This window comes from Patella vulgata, chromosome 9, assembly GCF_932274485.2.
Source record: "Patella vulgata chromosome 9, xgPatVulg1.2, whole genome shotgun sequence".
Taxonomy (NCBI): domain Eukaryota; kingdom Metazoa; phylum Mollusca; class Gastropoda; family Patellidae; genus Patella; species Patella vulgata.
Genome location: NC_065887.2, coordinates 25,942,592 through 25,958,856, shown reverse-complemented (window position 1 = coordinate 25,958,856; position 16,265 = coordinate 25,942,592). Strand labels below are relative to the sequence as shown.

General features: G+C 30.6%; 2 protein-coding genes across 2 annotated transcripts in view; one reads left to right on the top strand and one right to left on the bottom strand.

Moving 5' to 3' along the window:
• Nucleotides 1-7,481, bottom strand: part of LOC126832477 (carbonic anhydrase 7) — a 46,430-nt gene extending 38,949 nt beyond the window's left edge. Inside the window, exon 1 of the mRNA XM_050563279.1 lies at nt 7,392-7,481. The gene's annotated coding sequence lies outside the window, so the exon portion shown is untranslated. The remainder of the gene's footprint in view (nt 1-7,391) is intronic.
• On the top strand, nt 46-16,137 carry LOC126832475 (integral membrane protein GPR155). The gene is made up of 6 exons (XM_050563274.2): nt 46-3,054; nt 3,510-3,829; nt 4,409-4,504; nt 5,216-5,280; nt 11,892-12,032; nt 12,444-16,137. The coding sequence occupies exons 1-6, from the start codon at nt 2,823-2,825 to the stop codon at nt 12,661-12,663; spliced, it is 1,074 nt and encodes a 357-aa protein (XP_050419231.1). The 5' UTR covers nt 46-2,822; the 3' UTR covers nt 12,664-16,137.
• The last annotated feature ends 128 nt before the right edge of the window (nt 16,138-16,265 follow it).

Here is a 16,265-nt window from a genome sequence, read left to right as displayed (position 1 = left end):
ATGGTTGTGGTTCTCCTTTAGATTATATAATGCTACAATGTATTATACTTTTTAGACCCTAGTTATTTAGCCCAGCTTAATACATATTCTACATTTACATAGGGTTCTCTTCAATGTATTGCTCTTTCATTTTGAAATCAGATAAGACCATCAGTGGCCTGGGTTATTTCAGGTTTTTCGGGTTAATACAGCCTATTATTAACTAGAAGCATTAAAGGGTAGTCTGAACAACTTAAGCCATTAATGTTCTTTTAACATTCAAATTATGCAGCAATACTAATATATATAAAAGTGTACATACATCTTGGTAATACATCTTGAATTCAACAAATCTTACTTACAACAAACTGCTGATTGTCATTTGCATTTATTGGACAATATCTAAATTGATGATTTAACATTTGATTAAGAAAACAAATACCAGAATGTCAATTATAGATGACCTCCCAGTTTAGATTCAATCAGATTTTAAAAAGGCCCATCAAAAGATTTTACTCAAACTTTTATAGGTGGGGTTGGTTTATTTATATTTCCTGATTAGGATGATAAACGATTTATGGACTGATATATTCTTTTCAAAGGATTTTAGTTTGCAAATAATTCAAAATCCCTAAAAAAAAAGTGATCCGAAGCTTTCAGTTAAAGATCTATAGATCCCAATGTATTTTATGCGATGATATCTGTAGTCATATTGACTGGTAGTCAATTTTAACCTGCTAACAAATTTACCTGTCAGTCTATTTACATGCAATCAGATAGTATTTGAACAAATTTAACCATAAAACACAATAAATTTTGTTAAATTTGTAGATTTATAATTCTTAAAAAAAATATTCCTTGCTAATTCAGAAATACAAAATACACTCAAAATTAAGTACGGTAGCAGAAATTAAAGCCCTTGTCAAATCGTCAAAGTTTTGGGTGAAATATACTGAGTAGAGAATAAATCGGCTATCAAATTAAAGTATAGCCAAGATGATGTACAACTATTTCAAATTCCCTACTATATAATAGTATGGCTTATTGCTAATACTTTAATATCCATGCATGTGTATGCAAGGAATACTCTCATAAATATAATTGGCAGTTGGCAATACTATTATCATTATTAGGCTGAAGGCTTAAATATTACTTACAGTATAATCCAAGTATTAGCTACTACTAATGGTTATGGTGATATAACAATATGTACATCGCTTTGTTTGAGTTTAATTACTGTTCTGTCCAATCAAGTTTAATTACTATTGTGTTATGCCCATATGAGTTTAATTACCAATATGTGCAAATGAGTTTTTAACTACTGTTATGTCCATAAAAGTTTTATTATGGCCTACATGTGCCTTGGTCTTTTACCATTCATAAGCAAAGTAATTGCTTGGTGCAGGCAATTAAAAGGGTCTAATTGTTCAGATAGTCTGTAAAACTGAGGACCCTTGTATACCAGTGACAGCATGTTAAAGATCCCCTGACAGTTAGAATTTGAAATAATAGACTATATGACATCTTCATTGGTTTGTTTGTGCAGAAAATGAAGATATTGAACCCCTTATTATTTCATAGGGGACATTTGGGTAGTCGTGTTTTAGATCCTAAGGTCTGCCATTGAGTCAAGTGGCATGGTTTCAATCAAGCTTGTACCTGCCATTGAGTAGATTTGCCTGTCTAACCCTGTGGGTTTTCTTCAGGTCCTCATTAGTTTTTAGGCACAATATTGACATTAATATAAATCTATGCATGAAGTATATTAACCATTGGTGATATGGATAACTTGTGGTATATCAGAATAGACTATCAAATTAGTAGAGAATATTTTGTATCAATTAAATACTACTAAATTATCTTTCTTTCATAATGAACTTAATGAGGACTATGGTTCTTTCATTAAAAACATATTTAGATTTCAATAATTTGGTTCTTATAATTTCTTTAAAAAAACTAACTAATTGATTTAATTTGGTTTCATCCATAAAATTTCATTTTGTTTAATAACATATTAAAAAGAATTTAATTAACTGCATGAAAAATGATGCTGTATGGTTCAGTAGAGTAGTCAACTAGTCATCCTCTTTAGACTCAACTTGAAGTTGAATCAGATTGGATTGAGTATGATGATCAGAAGTTGTCTTCTTGTATTTGTATTTACAAGTTCAATAAATGGAGAGAGACAGATCACTATAACTTGGGTATTGTTTAGTTGTGGTGTTTTAGCAGAGTTCTTGTATTTAATGTCTAGTTCCAAACCATTGTTAGTTGTTATAATTACTAAACACTCCTAGTGAAAGTAAACAGTTGTAAACCCAACAATCATTATCTAATCTAGACGGACCATTTTAAACTACACAACATTAAAAACCCAATATATTTTTTATGATTCTCTAGGATTTTGAACAATTTGCTAACAATGGTTTGAAACCAAACATTAAGGGGGTACTCGATTAAACGTTCCAGAATTGAATTCTCTCAATCCCAAAAATAATTACAATCGAGTAAGAAGGGGGATTTCGGGCTACAACGCATGCGTTGACTGAATAAGTAAATATCTCTACCAACCATGCAGCCGAAACATACCCTCCGGGACTGTCTGAACTGTGACAGGACTGAATTCTGCGTTACTCGATTGCAATTCTGTCAATTCAGGATGTCTGGACAATAAATCGAGCATTTCCTTAATACTGTAACTCTTGCTAAAACAGCACAAATACACAATATTAAAAAGGGAGATAACTCCTAATTTAATGAGTTTCTCCATTGTTAGTTATATGATATTCTAAAAAGAATTGATTCTTAACTGAACTATTTTTCAGACTCTCTTATCAGCCATTATGCTGTTTATCAACATAGTTATTGTGATCGTTGCCTTGACGATAAAACAACGTAATGATCAACTGGTTGGTGACTACGCAGCTCTCAGTCTATCATACGAAAAAAGTGATGAGATTGGTGATGAAAGTGAGAAAAAAGGGGCTAGTAATAAAGATGCAGATATTATTAATGAAGAACAACGTAGATCTCCTAATCAAAGATCCTATAATTCTTGTAACACCATTCCCAAGGGTTAGTATATAATAGTTATTATACCATCACATTCCATAACAGTGTTATTGCAATTAGTATATGGACTTTACAACTGTATCATCTCAAAGAAAGAGAGAAATGGGGTTTAACATCCACAAGCTATGTCATTTTGGAATTAACATGGAACAATAATTTCTTACACTTTCATCGTCTTTAGCTGTGGGAAGGAACTGGAGGACCAGCAGAAATTCCATGAGGTTGGACAGACGACCCTACACCTTGGGATTGAAGCCACCCCACTTGGCTCAAGAACAGACACTTTATGGTCTAAAGCACATGCATTAGCCCACTCGACCTCTACTATACCTCCATCCCCTTAATATCTTCGGGTGTAAATAATAAACATCAATCACATTGAAAATATATAGTAAATATTTTCATATTGCAAATTTCGCATTATATGTATTTTTCTTGTTTTACTTATATTTTCATAGTACCAAGTATTGAGGATATCTTACCGTTTCCTAAAAGTAACAGCACCAGTTCTATCACCGATGTTACATCTGATGAAAGTAACGATGAACATCCATTGTTTGATACACTCAACGAGAGAACTTGTCTAATACAGAAATGTGGACCAACACAACGAAGACAGTGTATAACTAATTTACGAAAATATATGGTGGCGTCGGCATCGGTAAATGACGATCCACAGGCAGAACCTTCATCGTCACCGAATGAAGCTCTGTTAAAAGAATACCAATCGTCACACCATTTTGTTTTAGTTTTATTATTATTGTTATCTATGTTAGTGGTAAGTAAAGTTAATCATTGTAGTTGTCAATCATTATGGATAGCTTCACCCAAGAATTGATCTCAGCTAGCATAATGCGATGGATAGGAAAAGGACAAAAATCGATTAAATGATGAGGACTTTACATTTTCATGCGAAAATTAACATTATCTATAGGAGTGGAAACCAGAATTGCAACAGAAATTGTTGATTAGGTGAACTCCTCAATGAGAAGTGATATCAAATATTCTAGAATAAGCACACCCTACATTGTACACAATACCCATGCCAATAATTGACTCTATACTTTAGACTTGAATTTTAGAGAGAACACACTCAAATATCTTTCCATCAATTTATTGTTATTTAAACACAAATAAGACAATGGGATTTTAGTCACTCATTTACCTCATCTAGTTTTTAACTACTACAGTGAGAACTGCCAGCTCTTTCTAATCTTCCATAATATATCTTTAATATCCTCCCTCATATAATTATGGATTAAATGTGTTTCTTGGAATTGTATTCATATAAGTGAAATTTTAATCAATCTTTAATAATATAATGGATATATTTGTTGTTTTATTTATTATTTTTCAGGGTTTATTTCTATGCGTATGGAAGTTGTTTAATACCCATCCAACTGGTATTTACATAGAGATAGAATTTTTAGATGGTGTCTTTAACTACGGACAGGTAATTATTTCATGTTTTGTTGTCAAAATACGAAAATAATAAAAAAATATCCATTTAGTTTTAGTCCAATAGGCCGTAAATACTGATGATTTTTGACACTGTTTATTTCTGACTTTCCCTTTTTGGTTATGACAACAGAATAGTTGTATCGATGAAAATTACCTTGTCAGTGGTTGTTTACAGGGTGACCCTCTATTAAAAAGCTTGAATAAATTTCCTTTTTGAGAGAAAAGCCAGTGGTACAGGATTGGAGGCCTGGCAAGGAATAGCATCTAGTTGGACGAAAATCTGAGGTCCTATATACACCTTGGCGTGGACATATATGAACCCTTGATAGTATGAATTTGACGAAAGTTAGTGGAAAGACTGTCTCATGGCATATTTCTGTCTTTAGTAGCCCAGTAGGTGCAGAAAAGTAGGACGTTAAAATCCACAATTTCATTTCACTTTGAGGGATGCATTTTGTTGATTATGAAATGTGCATAGGTTTTCTTCTGCTTGCACATTTTGCTGTGGAATTTGCATGGAAACCCAGGATTTTACGAGAACATGGCTGCTAATTTATTGTATAGTCTGGTATGCATATTTTTTGTAACATATGTTCACACTACTGATTTGTTCTATTGTATGGAAAGCTGACAAGAAAAGTCGTAATATTTTAATTTATTTTGATAATTGTTTTTATTAAATTTCAATAATTCTTTTTTGTAGGGTTTTATAACATTTGCTGTGTTTGGTTTTGATACCAGATTAATATTTTCAAAAGTTGTCAGAAGGTATTTATTGTTCTACTTTCATTTTTATATGCCGCTATATAATGTAGACATATAATGGCGTCCCTATCGTCCGTCACTCCTTCCTTTGTACTCAATTCTCTGTGAACACTCTAAAGGTCTGAGTTCTTGTAGGGAGCCACCTACTGAGTAATGTGCTTGCTCACTACAAGGAGGTCTTCAGATTGATTGCTGTGTTTGATGAAAATATTATTCAAGATTTACCAGCGTGGTTTACCCATGTCAGTGTCTAATCATTTGAGGCCCTGTGTAAAGGATGGCGTACAGGTCAAATGCTTTGATAGCCAATTTCAGAGTTATCTCCCCATTTATTTTCAAATTTAAGAAATCTTGTGAATAGATATAGGACAGAGTTCATAAGAGAAGTTTTTAAGACTTGGTGGCATTGTTCATTAGAATATAAGGAAGGACACTTATTAAATTTTCTATTTACTTTGGATTGTATAAATCCATTTCAGAATTATCTTTCCGTTTGTATTTTGAGAACGTGATTTCGACAAATTTGGTGAAATGGGTAATTTAGGCCTAAGCAGGGAAACCTATCGAAATTCAGAGTTTATCCATCAGGATTCAGTTATGAAATCTTATGAATGCAAAACAGTTATCTATAACTAATAATAGTTAGTTAATTATTTTAAAACTTGCTATATAGGATTTTCTAACAATGATTTTAGAGCTACACTAACAAGTCTGCTAGTAGGGCATATTAGGCAGTCTGTCTAGAACAAGCGCCTGTCTATTTTACTTATATATCTATTTCTACACCACACTATATCTAATTGTCCTTGCACACATCTCACCAAAATTTAACACAATATCTTAGATATGTTAAAGGATAAGTCTAGTCTATGTAGATTTTTTATATTTTGTCCATTATCTTGTACTCACATGATTCCACAATGAATCTGCCATGACTGGCCCTCTCCTTTAACTACAGTGTAATCTTAAATGTATATCTTTATTCTGTATTCTTGAGTTATCATTCCAAATAAGCACCTGAGTACATCCACTGCACCATGAGATTTTTAAACTAAAATCACGGTTATTTCTGCTTGCAACGGAAAAATGTTTGGACTTTATAATGTCGAAGAGAAGTCAAGGTAAATTAAGATCAAGAAAATATTATTTTTAGTGGTGCCATAAAACAGTGAGGGTGCACTCATCAGACTATGTGTGCTTATTTGAATGTTTTAAATCAGTTTGCAAAAGCCATTATCCATATAGAATGTATAGTATAATGCCACACCATTCAACATTTTGATATAGAATAGGATATGAAGAAACTAAATACATTTTATGAATAACTTTTAAGATGAATTACAGTGTTTTAAGTTAAGGGAAATTGAGCATTGTTTTATAAACAATATTATACTTATCCAGGGAATTAAATATTTGTGTTTTAATATTTTCTCTCTCTTGCACCTCTATTATTACTATTAATACAGTCCTTCAATAATTCTTGGATTATTTAACCAACTACACATTATCCTGTTGATTTCTATTTTCACTCACAAAAAATACTTACTAACAATTAATACAAAAATCTATATAATTTTAAAAACAAATACATGTATATATGTATATCATTAATAATATATTTCATAATGTCATAGCATCACTAAAAAGATCCATGCATCACTGTACTGTATGGTAATATTAATAGTTAAGTAATATGATTATAAAGTTTAGAAACATTGTGTCAACAAATACATTAAAGATAATCATTTAGACTCTAAAGTATTAGCAAGATTTAAGATAAACAAACTCTGAATAAGTTATATACTAATATTAGCTAAAGGATCAGTTAAGTACTAATTTTAAGTAAACATGACACAAGATGAACATACTATTGACACTTTTCCCCTTATAATATTTTCCTATCCAACCTCATATCTATATCTATTAATCATTTACATAGGCTAAACCTGCTTCCAACTCCCATCCAGAAAATATCAAATAGAATATTGTTTTAAATTAAAGAATTATGTAATTCATACTATTATGATTATTATTTGTTTAAAACATAGTTAATATTAAGAAACACCATTATTCGTCAAGTTTATGTTAAATATGTAAGTAAAATATTGACTCACCAAAGACAGAATTGTAGAAGTATAATCCACACAGAGCTCAAGTCGTATAATGACTTAAGGCTTAACACGTCTCAGGTATTTGTTCTTTTAAGCCGTTTGACTTGAGCTAAACTGTGTCCTTGTTTTATACAAATTAATGGCAATGTCGTGGAATTTTACCCTTTCAGATACGTATCCAAATATAAGTGGATTAATGTACAGTATGTTAGGTAAAGAACAAATACAAATTGTAAAATCATATTTATACATTATTTATGTCGTAATTGAATTTTTCTCCCGTTTAATGTTTGTATGCAAGCTTAATAATGTTTCATTTGTGTTCGACGTAATAAAATGTCCCAAAATCACTTTCAGTTATTTCTGGAAAGCTGATTTAAAAATTTTATTTTTAAAAGATAGTTTTAAAAACTTATATCATTATAAATGATATATTATTATATTCTTATTGTGCATTTCTTTTATAAAGTAACGATGCGCGACTTACATTTTTCGGAAAATATCAAATTTCTCACTGCTTAATCCACGCAGATTGATTGTTTAATATTTTATTAGAAAAATCAAAATACCAATGCTAGATAATCTCTGGGCTTGGATTCAGTCAGGTTTATCAATTTGGTCGGAGGAAATAAGAATAGGGAGCAGCACAGAATGATGTAATTTTCAACTTGTCACATCTATGTTAATACTGAACAGAATTGAACCATTTTTGGACAGATATTCCTTTTATAGATCAAACTTTCACAATATTATTGCTTGCAAGAGATTATAAAATCATGCATAGCATAGTTAAATGATCAGATTTTTGTATTATAATTTCATACTTGAACTTTTGTACTTTTACCCCACATTAGAATTTGTTAATTAGCTTTGTAGCATAGACAAAGCTTTTATATTGTTTAAGAGACAATAATATCAGTTAAATTATTAGATCATTACCAAGTTATTCAAATTATTTAATCTATGTTAGGTCCATTTCAAGCCCTGTTGTATGGAAGAGTTCAGAAGCAGGGCGATGGATACAAACAAATTTCCAAATTAATATTAAACGGGGGTTGTGTGGCCCCATCCTCCTTGCAAAAATGCTTTTGAGGAGTTGAATACCAACAAAACAGTATTACCTGCCTCCCTCCTCCACATCAATATGCCGTCCATTTGAAATTGAAAAACTATTTGGCTTGTTCAAGTCATTTATAGTTGTTTTGATCCAAAGCTAATTAGAAAATTTTTTTTGTGATGTCTTCATGTTGTTCTTATGTAGTTCCATTTGTTTGGTTTTTTTTCTGTATTGCACATGTGTTGTTTTGTTGTACATTGCTTGTTTACACTGATTAACCTTTGACCTTTATGAATGTGACCTTCAGTGATTTTAAAATCTTGACTTCACACCAAGGTCAAGAATTAAATTCTAACACAAAGACATTGTAAAAGCTTACACTAAGATGGATTAACTTTCTTACCTTCCTATTGTCTGTATTTTGTAAGATATTTGTACATTAGGTCTTTCCTAACCAGATATACACATCCCACTCATATTTATATGTTATTTACTAAACGTGGATATACGTGAATCAGAATCACATAATAATTATACTACACAGTATCCACTAAGTGACCCAGCTATGTACAAGTTGCTGAGCCTGTAATAAGGCTCCGATCTTGACACTTATTAGGTCATTTTGTGACTAACATACGCTAAATTTCTTTATTTTAATAATTCACATGCGTATGCGGTTCTTTTGAGGTGGGACAAAAACCTGAAGGATCCCATGAAAATCCATGACAGAACTAGGATTCAAAGCACACAATTTAGACCATCCAATCTCCATCTTAACTGATAAACACATAATGACTACAACTTTAATCAAATCAGCTCACCAGACAGATTTGCATGATTTGACCATTTATATATGGATGCTATGTTTATAAATCAAATATTTAATATTCATGATTCAATAAATTGATGGTAGTCCCTACCTTAAATAAGTTTATTCATTTTTAAAACAGACATTTACAGCTTTATTCACACTGTTATTCTACGTGAGATATACATATACATATATAATTTTTTTTGGTCTTCTTTTGTTATACATTTTATTTTATGAAAAGGTTTTAATGTCGCTGATCGTCATTTTCGGTTTCCGGACAATATCAAAATTTGTATGGCTGTGTCCATGTTAAAATGTACTCAGATTGTTTATAGAACATTTAATTTAGAAAACAAAAGATATCAACAGTAGACAATCTCCTGATGTGGATTCAATCGAATTAAAAAGTGGCCCATCAAACGATTTTAACAAAGGCTTTGGCTTGCTTTACCATATTCTGATGTTGATAAATTTTCAGTTCATCATGTATGAGTAACGTTTGAAATATTGTAGTTTGAAAGGGGGATTAGAAATCCTTTAAATGACGATCAGTAACTTTAATAATTGGTTAACAATATGACTGAGTGTTATTTTGAGAATAACAAATTGGTATTTTTTCTATGGTTTTATTTTATGATAAGTTTAATATGGTTGTTCTGTCTTCTATTCTTTTTGAACCGTTTTAATATACTTGATGATATAAACTTGTTCTTTGCCATCCCACACATCATTCGTGAAGTTACATCTGGTTACAAGACAAAGGACCAGAAATACAAAATAAACAAGGAGACATTGATCACATTATTTTATTATTAAAAAATTGGTGTTTTTACCTTGAGATACATGTGGCTTTGATTTCTTTTTTAAGGATTAAGGCTTTTGCAAAAATGTTATAAAGGTGAAATAGGGCTATAGAAAATGATTTTTCTTCTTTTTGGTCTGTTAGCATTTCAAACTGGTTGATTTGAGTTACTTTTCTTAAATGTTTTTTTCTGGTAGTGGTAATATGGTTCTTGGTCTTTGACAATCTCTCTCTCTCTCTCTCTCTCTCTCTCTCTTTGGTCTTTATTTCTTGCCTCTGATTGGGAAAATCTGCGGGAATTTGTTTATGAATAACCTGATTTCTGGTTTGAGTTTTCCTATTTTAATATTTTAATTAGTTTGTTAATTATTTTTGATAAATCATTATGTGAACTATATAATTTCCATAACCGAATATTATTGGGTGTTTTTTTTCCGACCCAGCAAAACTTGATGGTGTAGATTAGCAAGTGTCAAGTACAATTTATTTGTAGGAAATGATCAAGTAATTTGAGTTTCATGGTAGCCATAATTCTTAGTATTGAATATTTTATTTGTACTATTGTCAGTAGTCCCTGTATAAGTATAGTGGTTTACATGTTATATATTGAAACTTACAGATCATCTATCCTATGTAAAGGATATCTCACTAATATTTACATCAATTATACTCGGTGAGAACATCAGCATTTAAAATTTTCATTTTATTGTCACCAACAAGTTATTAATAATTCAATTATGAAATGAAATTAAATGAAATGGGGTTTAACGTCCTACTGTTCTGCTCCTATACTGGGCTAATGAAGACGGGCATACGCCGTACAGTGTGCTATGAGGGAAATTTTGCCCGGGCAGCGGCACTATCACCTACTCTTATATCGAATTCCAACTGCCAGGGGATCTTTTACGTGCATTCAAATATATACACAGGACCTTGGTTTTTCGTCTCATCCGAAGGACTAGACAGCTGTCCTTGTCAGGTCCGCCGTCCTGCATCACTGACAAGGGGGAACCATGCCGGAAAATCTGGATGAACTTTCTCGGCCAATGCAGGGATCAAACACCTGACCTCCAGGCTAGCGAGCCAGCGTCTTACCCACTTAGCCACGTGATCCCCAATAATTCAATTAAAGTCGCTGGTCATTTTCTGGATAATATGTAATTTTCCACACCTTGTAGTCAAATTGATTATTGTACTTTTAATTAAAGAAAAGATTCAGTTGGATTAAAAGAGGCCAATCGGTGGTACTGGATGCGAAATGTTGACATATTTTCAATTTATCATATCTTTGTAAATACTGAACAACCATTTTTTGACCGATATTCACAATATTGTAGATTTCATGGGATTAAAAATCCCTCAAATGATGATCAGTGGCTTTAATGAACATTTATAAAGATATATTACTTTATGGGTTTAATTTGGTTATTTATTGCATTTCACATCTCAAATGAAAGGGGAAATAAAATGGTAGGCAGATAGAACACACTATAAAAATAAAATACTGTAAGAGAACATCTTAGCCTGTCAATCAATAGATGAAGTATTGTTTATTTTTGTACTTGTATGCATTTATTTATTTTTAAAATATTCATTTGTAACCTTTATAAATCAATTATTAAATGAGTTTCACGAACTATCTCAATTAATAGTATATATTAATCCCTGTTATTCTTTTAGTTCGTACTACTACTCTATTTTATCCATCTTTTTAATTTTACTATAAGGTATTTCATCTTATTAATATACTAAAAACTTTATATGAAATGTTGTTTGATCTTGATTTTAAGTGAAATTAAATTTGTAAATAATTTGCAATCTGTTTTATTATAGAATACGTCGTTGGTTGTATGGTGTGGAAATGGTACAACTACCCGACATGTCCGACCTAGATGATGAAACTGTACAAATCTGTAAACAATTTACAGAATATCATCAAGAAAACTGTGCCAAGATGATTGTTAAAGATTTAAGGTAAATTAATATAGGTTTTTTTTTCATTTTGATATGTTTTGTATCCCTGGGGAATGTAGTAAAATTGCTATCTATAATCAAGTCTTATATCCTAGCAATGTTCAGATTGTTTTGTGACATACTAAGCAATAGTTCCTGAAGTAAAGAATCATGGGAGATAATGTAGTATTCTGGCTAGGTCAATACACTTGAGAATTTTGTATTCACAACATATCAAAATGCAATTTGATGTTGTGATTGTAATGATGTATTTAAACTCATTCGCAAATAAAATTATTGCTAATTTGGATCAATTGCCACCAAAAGATTGACATAAATAAGAAATGAACTTCACTTTTGTAAAAACAACATATTGATATATTTTCTAACATAACATCATTTCTTCATGTTTTATGATTTTTTTTATTCTAGGTATCGATTACGAATGTATAAAGATGTGTTCACTGGAAAAGCTTTATGTGATTGGTTGATAAATGTTGGACTTGCAAAAGATAGACTAGAAGCTATTGAATATGGCCGCCATTTGACTATGGGGCGTACCTTAGCTCATGTGACTGGTGAACATTTCTTCCATGATCTTCCTTACTTTTACAGATTTCTTTCAAATGAACCAAAATATTCTTCTTGTTAAAATTGTGTAAATCAAAAATAATATGTACACATCAAAGTAATCCTAATGATGTGGCCAATAGGTTAATGACATGAAATTTGATTTATACCAAAGATTCTGTTGTTTTGGATGATCTAGTCAATATTTTGTAGAACCTACAGGAGGCTACAGTGCCTTTCCAATGAATTATATATTTACAGCTTAATCCATGACATATTGTATAAAAAGTATTAAAAACCAATTGATATTGTATATAATTGTGTCTAGATTTCTTCGTGAACACTTATGTTATAATATAATTTGAGAATAGCCTACCTACATTGTCGGATAGTTAGAAATAGGCTCTTATTTCCCTCTTATTGACCTGCTGGTGAAATTACCTGTCCATTTATATTACATACATAAAATAAGGTATTTCAAAGAATTTTACCTTAAAACACATTAAATACACTTAAATTTAAAATTATTATGTGAGTTTAATACTGCAAATAATTTAACCTTATAACCCAATAAATATACTTATATTTAAAGATGTTTATTTAGGGTTTAATACTACGAAGAATTTACCAATAAATACCTGTATGAATACCAGGGTGCAAACTGTTAAAGTATTAAAAATGTATTAAGAAATGTATTATAAGTATGAATGCCTTATGGTGTATAATGTATATACATGTAGACCAGTATTTAAATTTATGTCATGATTGTCATCTTTAATAAATCAAATATCAAAAGTTTTTAATGTTGAACATAAATCTTCATAAGAAAATATAGTTAATTCTGTACAAAATCTTCATACTTGAGCACAAATTAGTTGATCTAAACTTAGTCATAGTGGATGTCTGTTTCTGGGTTATCTGGATTTGTAAACTATAAATTAGCTTATATTGGATAATTTGATTATTGAAAATAATATATTTTCCATGGAATTGTGTTGTCTTATATTGTATGTACAGGAGTTAATCTGGATTACAGGTAAAAAAAAAAAAAGGATAGTACCTCTTTTCTTTTATACTTTACTCTTGATTAATTCATGGACATGTTAATGAGGGAGTCATGGTGACTCATTGAGTAAATAAGGTGCTGGATATATTTTATCTCAGTGTTAGTCAAGAAACCAGTTTCTAGTCATTGGGTTGGCACTAAAAACAAAGGTTCCATGTGCATGTAAAAAAACCTTTACAGTTGGAATTTGATAAATATTAGGATGTTAAACCCAATTTGGTTTTTATTTCACGAGTTAGTGCAATATAAGAATGGAATCCAGATCATTCAGAAATGTATTTATATTTGTAAACTGTAGAAAAGATAGTTTATTTTATATTGTTGTTATATTTACAGATTTTGTTGAAATTTATTACCATTATTTAAATATTGTTTTATATATATTTCTATAAATAATTTTTGTGAATAATTGTTGTTAAAGTATCGTGTCTTGTCTCTTTGTGTACATGTAGATATAGTAAGAAGTATTGTAGGATTATTTTAATGAGAGATCCTCCTACTAGTTATCAACAAAAGAGTTATTTTGTCAAAATCATCCAAAGTGTTGCAGAAAGTAATCGACAAGGAAAAATGTTACAGATATGCATAGTAAACATATTTAAATTATTTCATAAAAGACTATGGATAATTAAAATGTTGACAAAGTGATGTAATACTGACAGGGATGAACTATAGCATATCACCATTGAGCATGATAATATACCTTTACAAACAAGAACCAAGCTACGAATTAAACTTTATGACATGAAGACATATAAGATAGATTTATACACAGTACTTATTATATTCAAAAATGGTTATGTATGGTTAAATATTAATGGAGATATTTCAAAAAATATAGACTGCTTGCTTGCACTTTAAAATGTATGCCACTGCCATATTGAATCAATTATTATTGGGTATATATATATATATATATGAATATCTATTATATATCTTTCCTTGTTGTTTACTTTTTGCAATACGTTTGATGCCTTTGACAAAAAAATATTCCTGTCAGTGATTAGTAGGACATGGGAAATTGTGTGAGATTGAATCTTTGATTCTTTCAATGGGCTAAGCCGATTGATTTCTTAAGAAATTTATGTTACATGTAGTTGAGTTTGGTTTTTTTTAGTACAAAAGCCAGAAAACTTGAAAACATTAAAATATGTAAAAGTAGAACTTGATAGATGTTTTTTTTTATAAATCTAGATATTGTATACATGTATTGGATGTTTTTGTCCCCACAATGTCCATTATTTTGGCTTAAAAATGAGATCCATTCCATCTTGTCTTGTCCTGGTATTTTATGCATACCAGGAGTCTGGTCCATATCATATTTTAATACTAGTTATTTATTGTCCCAGGCCTTTCGGGGAAAATTGGAACCCAATAATTCTGCGTCTAATTGCAGTAGAATGTTAAAACTTGTAAATATTGGTTAGGTAAGTGTCCTGACTGAGTTCTATGATGAGCATTTTCTGCTTAGGCTAAGCAGAGATAAGCAATTTGATTTGTCAATGCTTTGGGATACAACTTAGATTGCAATTGAGTGAAAGTGGAGGGAACATCAGCCTTACTGTTGGCTTATTTATTATTTGATTTGCTTGTCTTGTATGATTAATTTTTGTCCTTATGTTTTGATGCATTTAAACTGAATTTGATAATGGATAAAAAAGTATGTATCTATATATATTCTATCTCTCCAAATTTCTTATATATTATGTAAGTACATGAGTTTAATGTCTAAAACATTTACTATCATTTCAAAATTATTTCAGCCAGCTAGTCAGTTTGTTGTGTATTTAGTGCATTTACTACATTAAGTTATTATTGAAATTTGATGATTTTGTTTCTTTTCATTATGATGAAACAACCAATAAATTTATATAATCCACAAAGATAATTATTATGTATGTACAATGATTGTCAGATTAATTTTCTGGGTAACCAGTTGTATAATACATTATTATTTTAAAATAGACAGCTATGTGCACATTGTTTTTTAATAAGAAATGTAAAGAAATTGTAAAAAAAATCCAATTAATATAGGCATGTGCAGTAATATAAATATGCGTAGGCCTTGCTAATTTTATTAATATTATCCAAATGATTTCAATATGGCACATGAAGGTGTAAGTGGATTCGGTGTTGAAGTTTTCTGTGGTGATTCAGTCACCATTAACAACTGACTTCAACACCAGTATCAAATTCAGTAATATTCTATTCAATCAGAAAAACAAAACAATCTGAGAAAGCTTGCCCTTGGCAAGTATTGTTTATCATAGGGAAGGTTTTGCTTATTTAGATGACAATCATTATTGACTATACGCGACTAATTGCCATGGGCATATATTTCATTGCCTGGTAACCAATCGTTCAAGTTACAAGTGAATTAGTTTTTTTATGTGAGTTTAATTGAGTACTGAATGAGGAGGAATTGTGATATATACATAAGTATAAAACGTACATTCTGTAAATGATTTTGATTAATAAAATTAAATTGAATTTAGTGTTTGTTATGAAAGCTGACATGTATTTGAAAGGAAAACCTGGATGTTGCCTTAATTTGATAAGGAAGGGGGAACCCTTTAAGAAATATGATGTCTGTAGTGTTCACGAGCTTGAAAATATAA